This window comes from Balaenoptera musculus, chromosome 16 (assembly GCF_009873245.2).
Source record: "Balaenoptera musculus isolate JJ_BM4_2016_0621 chromosome 16, mBalMus1.pri.v3, whole genome shotgun sequence".
Taxonomy (NCBI): Eukaryota; Metazoa; Chordata; class Mammalia; order Artiodactyla; family Balaenopteridae; genus Balaenoptera; species Balaenoptera musculus.
In genome coordinates, this window is record NC_045800.1 from 50,761,149 (window position 1) to 50,783,404 (window position 22,256).

The 22,256-nt window shown below is 52.7% G+C and overlaps 1 protein-coding gene across 3 annotated transcripts in view; it reads left to right on the forward strand.

Annotated features, from left to right (window-relative positions):
• Positions 1 to 22,256, forward strand: part of GRID1 (glutamate ionotropic receptor delta type subunit 1) — a 668,729-nt gene that overhangs the window by 181,771 nt on the left and 464,702 nt on the right. For all 3 annotated transcript variants that reach the window (XM_036829602.1, XM_036829603.1, XM_036829604.1), the window contains exon 4: positions 15,221 to 15,426. In XM_036829602.1, the coding sequence (XP_036685497.1) occupies positions 15,221 to 15,426 (206 nt within the window). The remainder of the gene's footprint in view (positions 1 to 15,220; positions 15,427 to 22,256) is intronic.

Consider the following 22,256-nt stretch of genomic DNA (forward strand, 5'->3'; position numbering starts at 1 on the left):
AGCACACAGAAGGGGCTCCGTGACTGGTCTTTGCTCCCCTCGTCCCCAACCCAATGCTCCTGGCAGGGAGGACGTTTGCCCTTGGAGGAGGAGCAGGGGTGGCCTTGGCCCTGGCAGCCACGCTTCTGTCACTTGGCCTGCCCCACTGACACTGATCAAACTGTTAGCCCAGTTGTCCCCATCCTCCTCGGAGCCCTAGAGCAGCCCTGGCATTTCCAGGACCTTCCAGAGGCTGGTGGTGGAAGGTGCCACGGTCCAGGCCTCGCTTGTGGTGGGTGCGGGCAGGGGTGGGCCTGTGATGGATCAGCCTGAGGATGGTATTTTGGAAGGAAAGTTCAAATTATATTTCAGGATAGTACCCTGCCTCCCCTGGCCCCCCACCCTGAATCCCATTTGTAATCTGGCCCAAGAGGTTCTGGCGGGAGTTAACTAGCTTGTGACAGATGGGCCGGCAGTTCTATTAGGCCTGCAGAGCCTGGCTCTCAACTAGTATAGGTGCGGGTTTAATTTGGGGGTTTAGCAGGGCTGCACGGGGCCACAGAAGCCCTTGGCCACCTGTGTTTGCTCCCAGAATGGCCGGGCTGCCTGGGTCAGGGCGTCCAGGCATCTCACCCAGACTTGCAGAGCTCCTTGTCTCTGTGGACAACGGACCCCATTATGACTGATCTCTGCCGTCGTCTTGCTTTTATTACTAATGTGAGGTGCCCTCCAGGCAGTGTGGGGAGGCTGTAGCACAGATGCCTTCTGGGGGAGTCAGCTCCCAGGCCCGGGGGAGGGTGGGGGGAGGCCAGGGTGAGCAGACGGTACGGTTCTGGTCTCCTTCCCGGGCATGGCTATGGTTTCTGAGCGTCTGTGTGATGTTAAGGGAAATGAAACGCTGGTGTGTGTGTAAGACAGTGAGGGAGCATTGTGTGTGTCAGTGTGAGTGTGTACGTGACTTGAGTGGCACTGTGTGAGTGTGTTAGTGCAGGTGTGAGTGTGCGTGTGAGTGGCTAAGCATGGGCGCAGGTGTGCGTGTGTGAGAGTGGGGGAGTGTGAATGTGCGCAGCACTGTAAGCCCTAGTGTGCTAGTAAGTGTTCAACACCCGGCTCTCCAGGGAAACAGAAAGCCCTGCTTTATAGTTTTGCTGGTTTCTGGGGTGTAAATACTCCTATGGTGACTGATTTTGAGCGTCATGATATCACTGAATGTGGAGCTGGGAAGGGATGATGCACCATTAAGTGGTATTTCAGATACAACAGACATTAATAGCTCCATGAACATAGATAAGAGTAAAATGTAGCAAAATAATTAGGAAGTGATGAGCTTTGTGTACTTGTCAATTTTGTTTGTAATATAATTTGTTTAATTATACGTTTATAGAATTTAATTTATAGTGGCTGTGTTTGATAACTGGCTTGCAAAATCCCTGAAAATTTAACCACGGCCTCTCATGAGATGGGACAGGCTGGTTCCAGCACGCTGCTGTGTGAGTGAGTGTGTGTGGGGGTGAACGTGAGGGTGAGGGCGCAGGTGAGTGTGTGTGAGCGAGTGTGTGTGAAGGTGTGAGTACGAATGTTTGAGTGTGAGAATGTGGGCATGGATGTGAGTGTGTGAGCACAAGTGTGCGTGAACATGTAAGTGTATGAGTGTGAACATGTAAGTGTATGCGAGTGAGTAGGTGTGTGTGCACAAAAATCAATGAGTTGTAAAGGACAAAATCTGGGGGAGGCTCCAGCCCAGCGACCTAGAACAGCAGCCCAGGAACTAGGAGGAAAGAGGCGCAGAACTGGGGGTGAGTGAGACTCGCAGGACAGCAGAGCCAGGGCGGACCCATCCCCATCAGCATCCCGGAGCAGAGGTGAAGGAGGAGAGGCGCTCCTGCGCTCCCAGCGTAGGCCTGGGGCTGAGTGGCTGAGGCCACTCAGGACTGAGCCCCCGTCCCCCATCCCCCTCCTATATTTCTCTTCTTGGTTCCCCATCCACCAGCCTGGCAAGCATAACCCGGCGTCCCTCATGTTTAACTCCTCCCTCACCTTCTTTCTCTGAGCCGAAGGCCCTCCTCTCCACCTCAGTGCTCCTGCCCGTGTTTGTGCCTGGGCCGTGGCCTTGAGATTTTGATGGCCTAGGGCCCTTTGCCCGCCAGGTCACGCCCCTTCTTACAGAACTGCCAAACGGATTTTTCAAAATCAGACCCTTTCTTCCACCCCACGGTGTGTCTGTGCTGCCCTCTGTGGTCTGCCCAGACCTGGACTCCAGCCTCATTTACACGACGCCCCTGGGACCCCCACTCTGCTGGACCAAAGAGGGTCCTGGCAATGCCATCAGTCCATCCACTGCCTCTGGACTCCAGCTCAGTCTGACGCCCAGCTCCACCACTTCCCCACCACTCCTGAGCAGAGGAGTCCTGCCGTCCTTCCACCTGGCACTGCCCACACTTCCCTCTGGGGCTGGCGTAGAGAGTCGTTCCTGGCACTGGTGTTTACGCACCTCTCTCGCCACTGCGAGGTCTTCGCGGGCAGTGATCCTCCCCAGCCTGGCCCCCATCTGACACCGGGAGGTGTGAGGCTCCGTGCATGGTGCCTGTGTGCGGGCAGAGCCCGGTCCTTCTGCAGAGGTGGCATTTGGAGGCCCCCCGAGAGGGGCGGTGGCATCTGTGAGCCCCTTGCTGCGCTTCACTCCTGTCTCTGGTTGGCACTGCCTCTTCAAAGGCAAGTTCCAGAGGAAACAAATTAAATCCGAGTAAATATCAGAGAGTAATTATGTAAATTAAATGCATAAGTAGAAGAACATTTGTCACGAGGTCAGCAGAGAGCTGTGAAGACAGAGGTTTCCTGTGGCAGGGCTGGGGAGGAGCAGAAGGGGCGGGGTGGCGCTGGGGGTGGCATGGAGATGGCGGTGTCACTGGTGAGGCAGGCCCATCGTTCCAAGCCCTCCCCACACTTGGACTGTGGCCCAGGTGCTTGCATCCATCATCCCGCTCCCTCCCTACAATGGCCCTACTGCCTAGGAGGCATCACCCGGCCCGTTTTACAGAGGTGGCAACTGAGGCTCTTTGACTCTCTCCTACCCGGGAGCCAGAGCTCTGCTTTGGAAAGGCACCCCCCAGGAGTTGGGCAGCAGCTGCTCAGGCCTCCTGGCTCCGGCCATGGGGGACACTCAGGCGCACATTGGGGCTCCAGGCTGCCTCCAGAGCAACTGAATTTGCTGCCCCTCGGTCCCTCGGTGGGACTGTGGCCACAGCCCTGGTCTCAGCTGACCCAAAGACCACTCTGATGCTCTTCCTTCTCCTGCTTTCTGGTCAGTCCCAAGAATGCCACTGTGGCCATCCTCCTCAGGGGCACATCAAGCCCTGTGTCCCTCATGGCCAAATAGAGCCATCAGCAAGTCCCCCAGGTGGGCTGCTGGGTTCCACGAGGCCCTTGATCCTGATGTTCTCTTTGTCTGGAGTACACTTCCCTCTCTTGTCTACTTAGAAAAGGCCACTTTGACCTCCAGCCACTTTGGCTCCAGCTCCTGGGCTGAGCTCTCTGAAGGTTTCCCGGAGATCTTTCCTCGCTTGACACTGCCTGGGGAAACAGACTGCTTCCCAGGTACTTCTCGTGGGTCCTAGCACATCTTCAAGCATTGCTTGCGTGTCTGTTTCCATTGAGCTCCTTGTCTGATCCGTCTCTCAAGCCTCCACAATGGTTACAGCACAGTGGGCACCAGACGCTTGCAGAAAGCCTGAGTCGGGGGCCAGTCCCATACCCTTGGCACTGGGAGGTGGGAGGCTGCTGCGGTCCTGGGGCAGCAAGGATTGGGGTCAGCAGGCGGCATCCCTGGGCACCCCCCAGGGCAGGTCTGAAGATGTGGAACCTGGCCCAGGGTTGCTTCCAAGTCAGCCCAGTCGAGCTGCCGTTTCTGGGATCGTGGGCTTTTCCCTACAGCGATAATTTACGGAATTAATGAAGATGCTGCATTTCACTGTGTAATGTCAGTTATTAAAACTGATTGCAAATTAACAGCTGGTAATAGCATGCGTCACATTTCCATCTTCTTGCCATTCCTAAAAGCTAGACTCCAGCATTCGACCAGCATGCTGCGTGGTCTCTCTGGAGCCCTGTGTGCTTGAGATGACCACTCTGTAGGCCTGGGCAGGGGTCTGGGGGAAACCCTGGCCACCATCAGCAAGTCCCATGCCTTGATGTGACACAGACCAGAGCCTCTGACAGTATATGGCTCTGGGGTTGAATCAGCTCTGTTCTGAGCCAGGGGCTAATCTGTGAAATAGGCGTGATCTGGCCATTCCCTAGGGGTGTGTGAGGCTCAGATGAAGTGTGTGTGACAGGCCCCTGGCTCAGCATGTGCACGCGGTGGGGGGCTCTGACCTGCCTCCTTCCCATCCCTTCCCAGGTGCCTTTGGCTGATTGGCGAATGTGGGTAAAGAGCTCTGACTCCAGCATCAGAGCTCTGGATTTGAACCCTAGTCCTGCCCCTAAAGGGCTGGATGACTTTGGGCCAGACATCAGGGTGTCATGGGGACTAAATAAGACAGTATGTGCAAAATGCTTAGCATGGTGCTGGCACCACTCCAGGCCTTAATATGCAAGTGCAGTGAGCATGATTCCATCTTCCTCACCACATGGCATCGTTCCCGCCATGCCATGGAGGGAGGGCATTTGTCTGTGGCATTATCAAAAAGCAAAGTCATCATCTCTGGGGCCCCTTGGAAATTCAAACATGGTTGTTTTGGGTAAACACTTGGAAATTACTTTTCTAGATTTGCTTCAGGATCTTACTTAAATTAGAAAGAAGTCCAGAAAAACATCCAGAAATTTCTCAGCGCATGATTGTGGGTTGTTCCTCTTGCTGGCTGTGTGGTGTTGATGGAGGGACTCAACTTCTCTGGCTTCAGTTTTCTCATCTGTGAAATGGGAAGTTTGTCCCTTCCTCACAGGCTGTGGAGAAGGAGAGAATAAAGGAAGCATCTAAGGATCCAGCAGCTCCAGGAGAGGGAGTTCTGGCTCTGGGCCCGCTTGCTGGGCATCAAGGACCAAAAGGCGTGGGGTGGCCTCATGGGGCTGGTGGTCAGTCTCCCTAAGGACCTCGTGCTCAGCCTCCTCTGGGCATGTCGAGTATGTCCAGTGGGGTCTTGCTTCTTTTCTGAGGGGCCTGTTGGTGCAAGCCTGTTGAGAAATGCCATTCTGATGCCTCATTCTGAAAAGATGGCAACCAAAACTGCAGGACTTTAAGCCAATCCTATAAGTCTTGGAGGAAGAATTGCTAAAATCAATACCAAATACCTAGTAAGTGAAAGGTGACAGGAACATCAAACTTTATTTGTGAAAATTCTAAGAATCATTAGTGTATTATGGATTCTTTAAAAATATGAGCTCTCTCAGTTGATGGAAGGGAATTGCAAATCAAAGGGACTATTTATTGCAGTGGGAATAAGGGACCTGCCAGATTAAAAAAAAATATTGAAGGAGCCAGAGATTTGAAACATGAAAGACAGTAGCAGATCAGCACTGCAGAATTTTATCTAAATACTGGAACCCAACTCGGAACAGAAGTTAGTGAAGAATTCTTTTATAAACCTATTTTCATCATAACATGTGTAAAATGCAAATTTTGATCATTATGTAAATTAGTTACTTGGTGCAATTTACTTAATTCAAAGCACTTAATGCAGCGTGATATGTTTTTTCCAAAGTGCCAGGGTAGACGTTTATTTTAAATTGTTTTTAATCTTGATCTGCCAGCCTGATTATTTAAAATGTTTTTCCCTTGGGTTTGCTTTTTAAATGGAAAGGAACAGAATCTGGGGAGAAGTGAGCATGTTATGATCACGCTATGCCCTCCTTTGCCAGGGCTTCAGGCGGTGGGTGTGAGTAGTGCTCACGCATGGACTCTTGTGTCTGAAATGACATATGTGTGTGCACACACCATGTAAATGTGCTCACAAGGAATTACCCAGACCACCCTTTCTCCTTTACAGAATCTGCTCATGTATAGTTTCGTGGCTTGTTCTGAGACGTGTTTGAACAGAGGCTCCTGGATGTTATTGGCCCCTATTATGGGCAGAAATTTGGTCTCTTTCTCAGAGAGTTTTCAATGACAGACCTTCCCCTCAGCCACTTTACAACTTTGGAATTTCCATTATCACAGAAGGGAGAGCCGACCTTTTTAGTCTTCTGTTGTGTCATCCGATTATCAGGATGACACCTCCCTTCTTGATGAGCCTCTAGGACAAGAGAGATGATTTGTTCATTTGGGAACCTTTTGGGGGGTGTTTCCAGGGCTGGTGAGAAGGTTGGAAGGGAGCTGACAGCCACTGAACATCTATTTTGCACTCTGCTGGCAGTAATGTATGCCACTCAGTGAAGGATCATAGTGCTCCTAGGAGGAAGGTGGAATTAGCTCTGTTTGCAGAAGAAATGGGCTCAGAGAAATGGCTGCCCAAGGTCACTGGGCTAGTGAAGGGTGGGATTCGAACCCATGCCTGTGCTTATTCTGTGACCCCCGGGGGAGGGGGCGGGGAGTGTGGCCAAGGGGGCTACTTCTGTGTGCCCCTCCCTGAGCTGCATCCCAGGTCACCATGCAGAGGATGTTCTATTGTTACTTAGGTATGACAAGGCCAGTAGATCAGGAGACAACTTCCATTGAAAAGATAGTTTGTGACAATTCCCAGGTGGAGGGGGCACACCATGCCTTGGGTGGCCACTGGGGGAAGTACCAGGGTTGATCAGGAAGCAGAGGGCGAAGGGAAACTATGGGCAAGAGCCCTTCAAGTGATTTCTGCGAGAAAGAATGGGTGAGGTGGGGTAAGCAGGCTTAGGAGTGGCTGGTTTGAATAATTTTGGCAGGCTGTGGGGCACAGGGGTGTCCCGAGTTGTCTGGTACCTGGTCCTGGGGTGATTGGAGCGGGTGGATAGTGGCTCAATGTGTGCGAGTCCCGTAGAGGAGGTGGTTGAGGGTGCAGGCCCTGGATTGGTTGGTTTGCATATGAACAAGGTGCTCTGGGGTGAGTTTTTTACTATCTCTGGGAATTGATTATCCCTCTGAGGGACAGTCCTCTAGGGTCAGCAGAGCTCCAGATGCCCTCAGAATATCAAAAGTATTGATAAAAGACATGATTACTACAGAGAGCAGGGTTTTGGTGTTGGTGGGGGGGAGTTGGGGATGGGAGGTCACTCCGGAGGACTCCCAGGGCCAGCTGGGCAGCTGAGATTGTGACCAGGAGAGGGAGGCCTCCTTCCCAGATGAGAACCTTGCCAAGAAACATAGAACGGTGGCACTGCGCCGCCAAAGAATGTGGGGCAGCCCCTGAGGGTCTTCCTGCTCACCTGACACCAGCCCCTGCCTGGGCCCTGGGGGGGCATTTGCTCTGGGGGACCTTGTCATCTCATGACAGGGAGAGGCCTGCATCCTGCTTTACTGAGAGCCGGCTGGATGCGCCGCATGTGTGCATTTCTGCTCCTCTCTTTGCTGAACTCCCATGGGCCTGCTTTGTGACCACCTCACTCCCATAGAGATGCCCTTTATCCCACCAACATGGATTGATAATGCATCCAAGAAATGTAGTCTGCAGATGGAACCCACGCTGGCACATGGGAGGTGCTCAGTGAGTGGCAGGGCGAAGCCACTCTTCGCTCTGGGCTCAGTCTGACGTGCAGGACTGAGAGCTCCTTGAGGACTGGGCTGTGAAGTTTTCAAATTCTGCTGTTCCCAGAGCAGTGCTCAGGAAATATTAGAGGAAGAGGGAGGGAGAAGGGAGGGAGGGAATGCACAGCTGGGCAGCTGCGTTCTAGGAGGTGAGGCACCAAATGGATTCTGAGCAGAGGGAAGGGGTATCACTTTTGATTGGCAGCAGGCAGGTCTTTGTGATCTCTTTTCTTGGAAACAGCGGCTGCTTCCTCCCCTGCAGACCCAGCCTCTGTCACACCCCAGTTCTGGAGCTGTTCCATGAATGACAAGCATGGTGGCATTTTGAGTTGGTGCTGTGGAGGGGAGTGAGCAATTAAGGAGGAGAGGACCCTGGGCAGAGGTCTTGGAAGTGAACTCGAATTTGGGTAAACTCTAGCTGGGAAGAAATTCGAACCATGTATTTGGGGGCCAGATAAGAAAGGAGTTTAAAAAAAAAAAGTCAGTAGAATGAAAGTTGCGTCTCAGCTTTTGGAAAATTTGCCAGTAATCCGCAAACACTTCTAACTTTGAACTTCTGGGTGTGAGGTGGCAGCCTTCATACATATACATATATATTACAGATGGTAAAATATTCTTTACAAGTACTCTCAGTGCTTGGACATTTCTTGGAAATTGAAGATAGTATGGGAAGCAATTTGAAATGTGTTCTTTCATTTCAGTTACTTTTTAGAAAGTATTTTAAACACCCATGACTATATGATTCTTTTTTCAGAAGGAGTAGTGGGATAGTTACAGCTTTCTTGCTTAGTAGGGCTGTGCCTCCGTCAGATACAGGACAATTGTGTGGTTGCTGAAATCACCCTGGGCTTCAGGCTGGATCTTGCTTTGATTCAGTTTGATTCCGCTGACTTTGACTGTCTTTGACTCTGTGCTAGTCACTGAGCCTTGGGCTTGGACAAAGAAATGAGAAAGACCTAGTTTCTGCTTCTCAGGTCCTTGAGCTATGAAACTTCAGGGAGGCATGAATTCTGACTTGAGGATCTGAGATGGCCTGGGGGGAGGTATGATTTCAGTTGAGTCTGATGGAAAGGCAGGGCTCCGTAAATTTCAAACTGGGAGCATCTAGGCTGAGAGTATGAGTGCGTGTATGTGTGTGTGTGTGTGTGTGTGTGTGTGTGTGTGGTGTGGTGGTGTGTGGGGTGTGTGTATAGGGGGGTGTCCAGGGAAAGGCAAAGAGCTTTTTTTACTGGGGTTTGGGTGCATGGTTTCTGGTGGTGGTGGTGGAAGAAGGTGATGGTGATACAAAAGCAAAAATAAAAAAAGCTGTTAAAACCAGAGAGTCTCTTATGTATCAGACTAAGATGCATGGAGTTGATTTATATACAATAATAAAGTCTCTGGAAGGCTTATTGTTTGTTTGTGATTGATGGATTCTTTTGCGAATATTAATTTCTTGGCAACTTTAAAAGAAATGGGTTATTCATGGAAGGTTTTAGAGGAGGGCTATATCATGAGCAGATATGAACTCTGAAAACATCCTGGCGGAGGAAGGCATTGGCTGGGAGGACCCCGGGGTCAGGGGGACCTCGTAGGAGACTGTGGCAGAAGTCCCAAGAAGGAGATGATGGTGCCTGAACCTGGGCAGGGATCATGGAAATGGGCTCATGATGGGATGTTTAGGAGAAGTGGAGAGCCCTTGGCCAGCCTGGGTGTCTGGTGTTGATGTTCTCCAAGCCTGGCTGATGGGTGATGCCAGAGGGAAGCCCAGAAATGTGGGGATGTGAGCAGGAGTGCATGAGGGGAGGGATCAGGAAAGAGGCAGGAGCAGAAGGGGCACATGTGTGTGTCTGGAAGCCCGGGGAGGGGAGAAAGGACTTCAAGGATGAGCGGTCACAGGCTGGGTGCTCCGGAGAACCCATGGAAAATGAAGAGAGAGGAGGGTCTCCATTTGTTGATGGCTTTGGCAAGAGCTTCAGAGCAGCATGGTGTGCGTGGCAGTGGGCAGAGAGGTGAGTGCTGGGAAGTGCCAGAGGGTGCCTGGGCCCAGCATTCGGAAGCTGGTCTGTGGAGGGGAGGAGGGATGGGGCAGAGGAGGCCCAGGGCTCGGGCACTGGGGATGCATGTGCTCACCCCCTCCACTGCTGGTGGTGGGGCCCCAGCTTCCTTCCCTGGCAGCCCCACAGTTCCGGTCCTCCCTATTCCTGGTCCCCGTTGTGGGGTGAGCAAGGCCCTTCTTCATTCGGTATCCCAGATGCCTCCTTCTGGAACTTTCCACGTGCTGTTTCTTCGGTCAGGAGTGGTCTTCCCCGGGCGGTTTCCAGGGCTGGCTCCTTTTCACCGATGCTCTTCACAGGGGTCTCTCCCACCCCGACCCTCTGCAGTTTCCTGCAACCCAGTCTCTCTCTACTTTCTTCAGCGCTCACACCACTGTTGGAAATTATCTGTTGTTTATTTGTTTCCAGTCTCTTCTCCAGCCCCTGAAATGGAAGTCCCGTGCTAGTGGGAATACCGTGGGCTCGTTCATTCTTGTTCCCCAGCCCCTAGGAGAGGGACCAACACAGAGAAAGCTCTCAGTGAATATTGGAGGGAAGGAGGGATGAATGAATGTCAACAGGACTACTCTGGTATTGCAAAGACTTCTGATGACCAGGTCCTTTGAGAGCCCAGAGGGTGGGCCAAGGCAGCTGAGGCCCGTCCTGGGGTGTCATCACATCAGATTCCTCGCAGGAATGCACTTGCCCTGTTCCCTGAACTGCTTCCTTTCTCTGGGGAGCAGGGCGTCTCTCCTGGGAGCCTCTCCCTGTCATCCCTGTGGGTGGCCGTTGCCCTTGTTCATGGTTCGTGCCCCCCGCACCCTCCCCGCTGCCACCTTGGAGAGCTGTGGGCCGTTTGCCTTCTCCTGCCCTTTCTGGGCTGCAGCTGATGTGACGCCCACCGTGGCCCCCTCGTCTCCCTCTCTAGTGGAGGTGGGTCTGCTTGGGGGAGCTGCACCAGCAAAGGTGGACTGGGCCGGCCAGTCTGCACAGAGAGCTCCCAGTGGAAGGGCCTGGGCCAAGGTCCAGAACTCTGTAGGGGGCCAAAAGGCTCCTGGGATGCCCACACTGCTACCCCGAGAGCAGCCCCATCTCTGTCTTTAGTCTGACTTCTTGGAGAGTTCTCCCTTTCTGGGAAGCAGCAGTGGACAGCTGGCTTTCTTGGGGGATGACGGTAGGGTGGTGTTACACACTCAGTCTCAGTCTTGAGGGAGGAAAGGATTTTCGTTGGAGAAGTGGACTTCCTTGGCCCCATTCCTGGGGAACGGCAGGAGGGCGGCAAAGTTAGCTTGCGCTCTTGACTGTTATTCTGCCCCCCCAGCTCTCCTCAAGGGCAACTGAATAAGACCTTCAGAGGCTGAGGGCTGACCTTTTCAGCCAAGTGGGAGCAGGCGGCTGTAGCCGGGGCCGTGGTCCCTCAGGAGCACTGCCTTCAGCCTGCGTCAATTGTTCCAGGTGTGAGGAGCCAGCCACTGACAGGGAGCTTAAACTCTCGCCGGTGGCTCAGTTCCATCAGGGGCTGCCCGAACAGAAGGCAGAAACGCAGCAGCTGCGCGTGCGCAGGAGCTCTGAGGGCTTGTGTTCCCTGTGTGTGCATGTCCTCGTGCGTCCTTGTGGGTCCCGAGACAGTTGCCACCCCCCATGGCACCTCCTATTCCCTGAGGAAGTGAAACAGTCCTATGGCTTGAGATGGATTTAGGTAGGGGGACCTCAAGGAAGAGACTGAAGGGGACTTCTGCCCCAGCCTGTGAGGACCGGCTGTGCTGGTGTGATGCGTGAGGTTCCTGGACCCCTACCAGACTGGTGGACCCATGGGCACACGCACAGAACCACCCTGGAGCTCTCTTTGCGCATGTGCTCACGTAAAGCATGGCTCTGCAGACGTGCCAGTCTCTGCCACTTTAAATACTTGTAATGGCCTTGAAAGGCGCCAGAAGTGGAGTGGGAACTGGTAGATGGTGGGTCTCAGAGCGCTGCCTTTATCCCTGTCCCATCGGCTGTGCTCAGATCTGGGTCAGAGCCAAGGCCACGGGCAGTGAGGACATTGGTGTCCAGGCGAAGGGATAGCGCTGCAGAAGCTACCAGTGTCCTCACCCCAGGACTGGCTCGCACTCGGCCCCATGTGGGGAAGCTGTGTGTGTGGGTGACTTTTTAAGATACAGGCCTTGCTCTTTCAGTGAACTTTTCCTAAGGCATATTAGATATAATGCATCTGATGAACTTGGTTTATCAGTTAGTTATTGCTGAGAAACAAACCATCCCCAAAATTAGTGGCTTAGAACAACAGTCATTTGTGTGTGTGTGTGTGAGTCTATCGATCAACTAGGCAGTTCTGCTCTGGGCTCACTGGTGTATCTGAATTCAGCTGGCATGTAGCCGGGGGTGGCTGCCCGGACCGCCTGATTCTTCTCCACGTGTCTGCATCCTTCTGGAGGCTAGTCCAAGGCTGTTCTCATGGTGGTGGCAGGGTCCAGGAGTGGAAACAGAAATGCACACTTACTCAAATCTCGGCTTATACCAAGTCACAATGGTCTCATGAGTCAAAGCAGGTCATGTGGTTGAACCTGGAGTAGGAGCCGGAATGGTCTTCAAAGTGACAGGGCAAGAGGCATGATAATAGGGAGGCCTGAATGCAGCTCATCTCCCATATTTGGGACCATCATTTACACTGCACAGGTTAAAAGACAGTTTCTCAGGCAGACCCTGTACTGGAACTTTCTGTGATGATCCATCATATATGATCTATATTTGTGCTATTTAGTATGGTTGCCACCAGCCAGATGCGACCATTGAGTACTTAAAATGTGGCTGTGTGACTGAGGAACTAAGCGTGTGATTTTATTTAATTTTAATGAAATTAAGTTTGAATTTGAATAGCTACAGGTGGCTAGTGACAGCCCAGATTGAGGGGAAACCATCATGGGCCATTTGGGTGCAAGTTGTTGCATGCCCGGCACAGGAGCGCACTGCTGCTTTAGGCATATGGGTGTCTGCTCGGTGCTGAGATGTTCTCAAGCTTGCCCTTGGCAGGCGTGAGTTATGCTGTGGTCAGGAGAGGGAGGGGCCAGTGTTGACACCAGCCCTGACTTTTCCTAGTTGGGGGTCCCCTCCCCCTGCTATACTTCTGCTCCTTGAGCCATCTCTGCCCATTTGCCTGCCATTCCCTCTGATAGGTGAAGAAGCTCTGAAGAACCTCTTCAAATTTTTCTTTCAAGAGGCTTTAAGGCTACAGATCTCTAGGGGCCCAAGCAGGCTGATGCGGACTGCATGGCCTCTCTGGGGATCCAAGGGGTGTTGACAACCCGGGGCCTGTGTGTTGGGAGCCCCTGGTGCCAGGGCAGGTGTAAGGCACTGTGTGGTCTTCCATTGGTCACCTTTGGGTGAGGCCTGGGGCTTGGTGCAGAGGGCCCATCCTGCTTCCTGGCACCTTTTCCTGTCTGGATCAGTGGGCAGAGCAACGCTGAGACCTCTGTGCTTTGTCAGGCAGGCAGCTCTGGGTGCATGTTTGTGCTTCAGGGGCCAGGCTGCCGATAGACCAAGCTGGCTGAGGTCATGGCTGGACTTGAACACATGGACTTGAATATCAGTCTCACATTTGCGATCTCTGGAAGGGACCCAGGGGTCCTCATTTGGGCACTGCTGTGCCCTCGGATGGACCATTAGGATGTAGGCTCTCTGTGCCTCCCAGGTGCAGGCCCCTGAGATGCAAGCAGGTGGTACCTTCAAGAACTGTGGTTCCTCACAGTCCTATGAAAATGGTAGTCAGGAACTTTCATCCCCAGTTTACAGATGAAAACACTGAGGCACAAAGTGGATGGAACTCTACTAAGGAACTGTACTAAGTTCTAAGTGTCTGAGTCTACAACAGGTACTCAGACCCTATTCCAGGGCTTCCCCCCATCGTGGGAACAGAGGGACTCTGTGCACATTCCCCCCAGCACCCCAGTTATGACTGCCATGGTACTCTGGTCTCCCTGGCACCGTGCTTGCTTTTCCATGGCTGCTCCTGTCGTATCCAGCTGGGACTAGACTTACTGGTGAGCCAACCTCCCAGCAAGATGGGCAGTGAAGGAACCACTGTAGCAGCTTGCATGCTGCCTGGTACGTGTAGAATTCATGAAATTTGTGGAATGGGCATGAAGTGAAAGTTTGGAAGAGGAACTGGTTGGGAAAAACAATTGGGTTGAATTAACACTGTATCCTTTGAATTTGATTTTGGGTGACCGGATGGGCCAGGGCATGCCCGGGCAGCCCACGGACATCCCAGACACTGAGAGAGTACTACGAGTGCGATGTGGACTGGCCCAGTGTCCTTTGGAGGGGGTGGCTCAGGTGTGGGGCCTGCCTTTGGGAGCTGGAACACAGATATGGACCAGATGAAGGAAACATCCCAGACTTGAAAAAGTGGCCTATGCATTGAGACTCTGGGCTGCAAGTGACAGAAATCCAGCTCAAGCTGGCTTAGGCAGGAAAGGGTATTCTTTGGCTCATGAAACTGAAAGATCCAGGAGAAACAGGCTTCATAGGTGGACCCAGAGGCTTAAATGACATCATCGGGACTGTGCCCCACTCTTGGACCTGCTTGCTGGCTCCATTCTTGGGCAGATCTCCTTTAGGAGAAGCCAGATGGCTCATGCAGGGCTGCCGCTGAGAGATTTGGGCCCTAGTTAAAAAAAAATGTTCAGCAGCCCCGGCCATCACAAGAGTAGGTTTGCACTAATATTTGATGTAGCTGGGCCCCAAGCTCCTTATGGGCTCCTGCTTCCTGGTAATTTATTCCAGCTTTCCATGCTCCCCTCCTGCCCTGGGCTTGTATCCTGATCCCTTGGTTGATCACAGGGGAAATAGCAGACCTCTCTCCCGGGTGCTCCACCAAAGTGTCAGGACGGTGCTCAGTCTAGGACCATCCTGGACCACCTGCTCACCCCTGAACCAGTCAGGATGCAGAGTTCTCGTTGGACTTGGGGTGAGATCACCCCAGCTGGAAAGAGAGTGGAGGAGGAGAGCTCATCCAGGAAAATCAAGTCCCTGGAACAAGACAGAGTCCCAAGCCTCAGGGAGGCTGTGAGGGTGCAAGCTGTTCAGTTACAGGATTGGGGCAGGGACTGAGTCTGGGCCTGCTCTGACCAGGGCAGTCAGGGGCCTTAGCTCACCACTGAGGGTCAAGGAGTCATAGCCCTGGGGAGCAGAGCCAGGTGGAGGGAACAGGGGTCCAGGGTTAGGGACCACCACCACATGTAGCAACCAGGACAGAACTGCCAGAACCTTCACGCCCATTGGGTGAAAGCAATAGGGAGAGAAAAGGAGCTTATCATGCAGGACACTTGTGGCCACAGGACCTGTTGGATGGCAGGAAGTGCTTCCTATGGTGGGAGAAACTTACCCAGGGGCTGGATGCTGCTGAGGGACATTGGGACTAAATACATGTCTTCCATCCTTTGTTCATTGGACCATGGAGGCAGACTTGAATCCTTGCTCAAGGCCCATATGGGAGGGGGTAGCATTGGAGTTAGACGCCCTCCAAGGTCCCTTCCCGCTTAAAGATGTTTCTCTCTCCCTCGTCTTCTCCACTGCTCAGATATCCGTGGGCTCCAAAGCTTTCTGGACCAGGCCTCGCGGCTGGGCCTTGATGTCTCTTTACAAAAGGTGGACAAGAACGTCAGCCACGTGTTCACCAGCCTCTTCACCACGATGAAGACAGAGGAGCTGAACCGCTACCGGGACACACTGCGCCGCGCCATCCTGCTGCTGAGCCCGCTGGGGGCACACTCCTTCATCAACGAGGTAGGTGGTGGGGCCTGGGGCCCAGGAGCGCTGCCCAGGGCTCCCTGGGGGTGGCTCAGGTGGGCTGCAGGCACTGTCTGCTCGGGCATGGCTGAAACGGACGTGGGGATCCCTGGGTGCTGGGCCCACAGCACATGCCACGAAGGAGGAGACCCCAGCACAACTTGACTCCTGACTGGTCCCTGACAGGTGACCCAACGCCTGCCCAGATGCTGAGAGGCTGGGGGCGGCTAGTGGGAAACCTGGTTATTTGTCACTGCCAGGGAATTTTGCAGCAAAATTGAGGCCGTTGTTTGTTGTTTTTTTCCTTTTAATTTTCCTCTCTTGGTTGACAGGTGTACGCCTCTAGGGATAAAGTAAATTTCCAGCTCTCGGCAGAGGTGGGCAGCTCTGCTTTGGGATGTGTTAACACCCGGAGCAGGTGTCGTTTGCATGTCACCAAATGATACTTGGTGTACGTGCTTATTTTTTTGGTGCCTGGGATAATCAATGATTTTTTTCTAAACAACTTTATTAGGGGTCAGACCCACCAGTTTAACAAAGAATCCATGAATTTGGGAACAGAAAACTAGAAGTACTATATGAGCTGATGATGGGTGCGCCCTGGTGGTCTAATGGCAAAGAGGTGACAACCTGGAGTTGGCAGGTCCCTCTCCGGCCTGGGTAGGTTTTGGGGGACAGGCTGTGGGTGTGGTGTGCCTGGCAGCAGCGGTGGACGGAAGGAGTCAGGGGGTGGCTGAATGCTCCCGGCGGTTCTCTTTCCAGCCCCGGGCACTTTGTTGGCCCTCTCTGACTGAATGTAAAATGAAGTGAAAGGCAGAATTGTACTAACTCCATTTGATATCCTTTGCTTGCTTATTCTGCTTTCTTCTCTAATTAATTATTACTCGAAATGCTACCTCATGCATCAGCAGCCAGCACGAAGCCCACTGCTGGAGAACTTAAAAATTGGGAACGCTTAATTTGGTGCAGTTGGCCAGCAGCCCTGCCGCTCTGGGCTAATCAGGCCCCGGATCACGCTGGTGGTCAGCCCGGCTGTGAGGTCCGGGCGATGCTCGGCATTTTCACCAGAACACATTTCTCTGTATGAAGTCATTCAGGCCAGTAATGGGCAGGCTAGGATTAGCAGCACTAATGTGTCCAAGGCTTTCTCAGAATGTTCCCAGCAGTGTCCGTGCCAGTGTCTGCTCCCAGGAAAGCTTTTCTCCTTGCTAAAAGGCCGGTGGAGTCTGCTCTGGGGCTGGTGTCTGCTAAGTGTCGCCGGGCTCCTCCCCTCCCCTCTCCTCGCCAATCCCTCGCCTCTTCTCCTTGCTTCCTTTCCTCCCGGCTACTGCTCTGCTGAACGTTGGTTTTGGATGTAAGCAACTTTGGGGTCGAGTCCAGCTCCCCCACTTACTCTGTGTGTGACCTTGGGTCATTTGCCTCACCTCTGTAACCTCAGTGTCTTCATCTGAAAGTAGGGATGGAGGCGGTGATGGACACATAGCTTCTCGAGAAGCATCTGTGCTTGTTCACTGTTCACATTCATCATTTCCCTTCCAGATGAATTCAGCTCTTGCCCTGTTTCTAGGCCCTGCAAGGATTTAACACATAACCAAGACTGGCCTAAAGGTATTATTTCCAAGTGGTTAATTATGCAAATTCCTGCAGTGTTGGATACACTTGGCTTGGCTTTGGCCGGTTGCCTTCTTGATCTCCCAGACCGTGTTTGCAAAGCCTTTGCTTTGCTGGGTGCTGCGGAGCTGGGGTTGCCCCTGGAGTGGCTGCTCTTTTTTTTGGCTGCACCTCGCAGTGTAACCTCTTAGTTCCCCGACCAGGGATCAAACCCGGGCCCCTGGCAGTGGAATCGCGGAGTCTTAACCACTGGACCGCCAGGGAAGTCCCCTGGAGTGGCTGCTCTTAATGTCGGGCAAGAATGACAAGCCCCTGGGAGGGGTGGCCAGAGATTGTAGGGGAGGACAGCACCTGGGCTTCATTGCTTCCAGCTCCGGCTGCTCGGAGTCTTGGTTTCTGGTCCCACGTGCCTGCTATCAGGAGGAGGGAGGGTACCATCATTTCCTGGGTGCCCGCCATGGGCCTGGCCCTCTGTGTGCCTTCTCTAATCCTAACACTTTGAAAATGAGGCAACTGGAGCTGAAGAAGTTAAATGCCTTGCTTAAGGTCATGCAAGCAGTCACCCGGGGTTTGAACAGGACTCAAGTCCAGAATGACCCACTCCAGAGCCCCTCTGTGCCATGTTACAGGCACATCTAGCCTTATTACGCTTCCCAGATATGGTGTCTTTCACCAGTTGAAGGTTTGTGGCAACCCTCTGTTGTCAGATGATGCTTAGTATTTTTTAGCAATAAAGTATTTTTTAATTAGGATATGTACTTTGTTTTTTTAGACATAATGCTATTGCACACTTAATAGACTACAATATAGCGTAAACATAACTTTTATATGTACTGGGAAACCAAAAAATTCATGTGACTTGCTTTATGGCACTATTCGCTTTATTGCGGTGGTCTGGAACCAAACTGACGATATCTCTGAGGTCTGCCTGTATGGAAAAGACAAGCATAGGAGTTACTGTACTGGGTAAAACAGGGCCATGCTGGTTTCATGGGGGAAGGTATAATTCAGTTGCCTCTGTCCAGTGTCTGGCAAAGGTTTTTAGGGTGCTTATGCTCAAAGAATTTTACTGCATCTGTTAAGCGTGGTAGGGGAAGGAGCCTGGATTCTGGAGGTGAACGTGTCCTGTATGGCTGGCTAGCCCAGCGGGTCCTCCAGGAGAGACTTGGAGATGCCAATCCCAGAACAAAACCTTTGTGCACTGCACACAGGCATTGCTTGGGCTTTTTGAGCAGAGTAACCCAACCTCTTCTTTGTTGTGACAAGGACAGAGGCGGTTCACAAGGGTGACCCACTGCCAGGGCATGTCCTGAATTTTATGAAACACAGAACATTGTTGCGGGGAAGTGAATGGCCTCAGAGCCGCGCCGCTATTGATGACATGTTGATATTGTGTCCGATCAGGCCTGGTATGGACAAGTTCCAGTAGGACTGGGTTATGTGGTCCTCCTAGCTGTACCTCCTCCACTTCCCCACTCAGAAAGCCTGGCTGATGGGAGTGAGGGAGGAAGATAGTTCTGCTTGAATCGTTTACATTTTGCTGCATGTGAATCTGTTGGGAAGGCCGGTGCTTTCGCTGTCGTTAATGACAAATTCTATATGACACGGACATGGCTGTCTGGGACCTGCCAGGCTGTTCATATGCTGTGCTGGGAGGTCCACTCAGTCACTGGGGCTGTGTGGGGGGCTCGGTCTGGGGGCCCATGCACCTCTGGCCTCTCTGTGATCCCACTTTGCAAGGGGCTGCCCTTGCCAGGGGTTGTGGGCTTGGGGAGTCTAGCCTAGATGGTGGGTGAGAAGAGGGGTGTGCCGCAGGCTGAGGCACTGGGGTCTGCTTGGGGGGCCCTGTGGGCTCATATAATGGGCCCCGCCTCAAGCTCCTCTCAGCTTTTATCACTCAGTCTTGAATCCACATTGCCTCCTCTGAGATCTTTTTTATCACAGTGTTAATATTATCACTGCATCAATGCATTATCTTTAAAAGGCTCCCCTTGGGGAGACTGGGCTCAGGGGTGACAGAACTCCCGTCTCCTGGTTCCAGACTTGGAGCCCCCCAGGGTGCTGCCCTTGGGGGGCTGTGAGGGCACAGGCCATGGAGGGAAGCCTTGCATGGGCTCGACACTGGGACTCTCGGAGTGAGGGGAGGTGGCACCTTCCAATCACCCCTAATTGGGACTGAGTTGGACTCATCCTATCCTGAGCTGGGCCTTGGTTCTTCTCTGGACCATTGTCTGCCAAGTGGGGGTTTAGTGGATGGTGACAGCCATCTATGATGCTCTACTCATGTAGCCTGTCAGCCCAAAGCAGCCAGGGGAGGTGGGAATGTCACTGTCCTCTCCTCACTCACTCCAGGGCTGTGGAAGTCCTGAAGTGATCAAGGTGACAGCTGCTGAGAGGGGCCAAGGCCAGGGGTCTTGCTCCTGGCTGCTGGAGTCACCTCCCCTCTGTTCAGGAGTTCCTTCTTTCATTTGTCCAGCATTTAATGAACCCGAGTGCTGTGCTAAGTTCTGTGCCGGGCACTAAGGCTACTGTCTCCGCTCTCTTGGGGCTCCCAGCTTGGTGGGGAAGACAGAGGTGTAAACAAACCCCTTCACCTATAAAAGCAGAGGTGTGGACCAGGTCCTGTGAGAGCACCGAGGATGGAGCCATGTCCTCTGGTCTGGGAGAGATGGGGGTGGCCAAGGGGTCAGGGATCCTCCCTGGAGTAGGTGACACTGGGTCTGGGTCTATAGGGATGAACTTTGATTAACCTCATGGTCAAGGTGGGGCTGGAGACAGGGGTCTGGAGAGCCCTAGGATCTTCAGGGATGTGTGTGGTGAGGTTGCTGCAGTGGGTGTGCAGGGTGGGGAGTGGTGGGGCTGAGGCTGGGATGGCAGCAGGAAGGGGTTCCCTATTCCGGGGGTGGGGAATCCAGACTTCGGGACCGGTTTGTTCTTGGTTTGTTCTTTTCAGGGTCTTCGAGGTTAATAGTCTATAGTGGCCTCCATAGCCACAGCCACAGCTGTTGAGGGGTGTGTATGTCTCTCTGTTATTTCTTCTCCAGGTCAGGTTTCATGGGGAGCCCTCCAGTCCACAGTCCATTTTGGCCCCGGGCTTCATCTCATCTTCCTGAAAGAGAGTCTATCCATCCGTTCATCAGCTGTCCATGTGTCTGTGTGTCCATCTGTCTGTCCATCCATCCATTCGTGTGTTCATGCATCAGTCCTTCAGTCCATCCATCCACCCACCCACCCAGTCATCCATGCAGCCAGTACAGATTGGGTGCCTACTATGGACCAGGAACCATATCAAGTACTGGCTGGGAACACAGTGGTGGTGCCTTCTCCTGGGGACCTGCCATGGTGTCGAACATTGTGGCTACACCGTGGCCGTGGTCCTGCTGGGCACTCGGCCGTGGCGGCCGAGAGGGGGCGCCCCAGGGCTCTCATCCGCCAGAGCCTCCTCTGGGCGTGTGCGGGGAAGGGGGACTCCAGGACTTTGTCCTTTCAGCTCTCATTCGTTATTTCTGTGCTTCTGTCTCTAGCTGTACTTGGGCTTCCCTCTTCCCTTTTGTATCCTCTTTATTTTTCTCTCCTCTCCCTCCCAGTCTGTTTTGTTTTACTGGAAAAAGTAGAAAAATTAAGGTATTTTAAGCATTTATGGAGAAGAATTGCCACTGCTTGCTGACAGTTCGTGAGGCAGACACCGTGCCCTGCCCCCGCCCTGCAGTCCGAGCGCCGTCCAGCCCTGTGCAGCCTGTCCCTCCCACGGGAATGTGACCCCCTCAAGGGCAGGGACTGCGTGGTGTCCACTGCTTTATCTTCCAAGAGCAGCACAAGTCTTGGCCTGCAGTGGCTGTTGAGGGAATGATGAATGGATATTTTATATTTCTTACTTCCAATACAAAGCTACGTTTTCTTGTATATTCCTCAGTTGCCTTGTTTTGGTTGGTCATCAGGTCCTTGGCCAGCCCATCAGCAAGGGCTTGGGTCTTAAAACTTCTGCTCTTTGGAAGGCTTAAGTTTGCTTCAGAACTCTGCCTTTGGCCTGGTCTTGGTTCCTCGGTCAGCGAATGGGGTGAGCTCTTCCTGCGGGTGACACGTGGTACCACAGGGGGAGAGCAGTGTGCAGGGAGGTGAGTGGGTTGGGAGAGGGCTGGCGATAAGCAGCAGTGCAGGCAGGTGTGGGAGACTGGACACACACACACCCACACACACGGACGCACACACGGATACAGGCTGATACAGTGATACCGCCAACCAGCCACATACTCTGGTACAAGCAGACCCTCAGACTAGCACAGCCCAAGAGGCACTGATACACACACATACGTGTGCGCACACACACACACACACACACACACACACACACACACCCTGAAAGGCACTGCTGATGGCAGAGCAGTCTGGGGAAGGCATTGCAATGTTGGGAAAGAAATAGCAGCACCGAGTGATAGTTGCAGCTGATGGCTTTTGCCTCTGGGTTAGAATGATACCAGGGACCTCTTTCTGTGCCGAGAAAGAACCACAAGGGAGCAGCCTGTTCGTAGGACAGCTCCCCATTGCTCTGGGAGTGGGGGCCATCGTTCACCCAGGCTGGGAGGAGTAGGTGAATGTGAAGGGACAAAGGTGGACAGGGCCACTTCCAGGCATCCCTCCCCACCCCAACCTGGACTGGCTTCCCAGGCAAGGGGTGTGGCTGGAGGCCAATTTAATCTTTACTAGAAGCACAGCCAGGGTTAATGCCTGGCTCCGAATCAGTTGCTTCTCAGAGTTTGCTGCAGTGAGTGAGTTTGCTCCTACAATTTGAAAATAAAGACTGTGCTTTTAAATACATTCATAGCAAAGGTAAATTAAGTGATTGCAGTGTTCTGTTGTCCCACATGATACATGCAAATATTTCTCACTCCACCATGGTAAATCTTCAGCAGATGACTTTATCACTCAGAGCTAGGATAATTCTGTGCCATTTAAGTATCATTTATCAGAATGTTTAAAATTGCTAATTAATTATAGAAGATTAATTTTTAAATGTGGCCCCGCATTTGCATTTAATTATATCCTACTGTTTACGGATTTTAAAGCCTTAGTAGTTTAGCAAAAGTACAACGAGTCTGAGAAATTCTTTTTTTTCCCTTTAGAAATTCTTAGAAATGAGCTCAGGAGGAAGAGATATTCGGTAGAGTTTGTTCTGGCAGGTTTGGAGCTCTGCGATGCTCAAGGCAGCCGGAATTCGG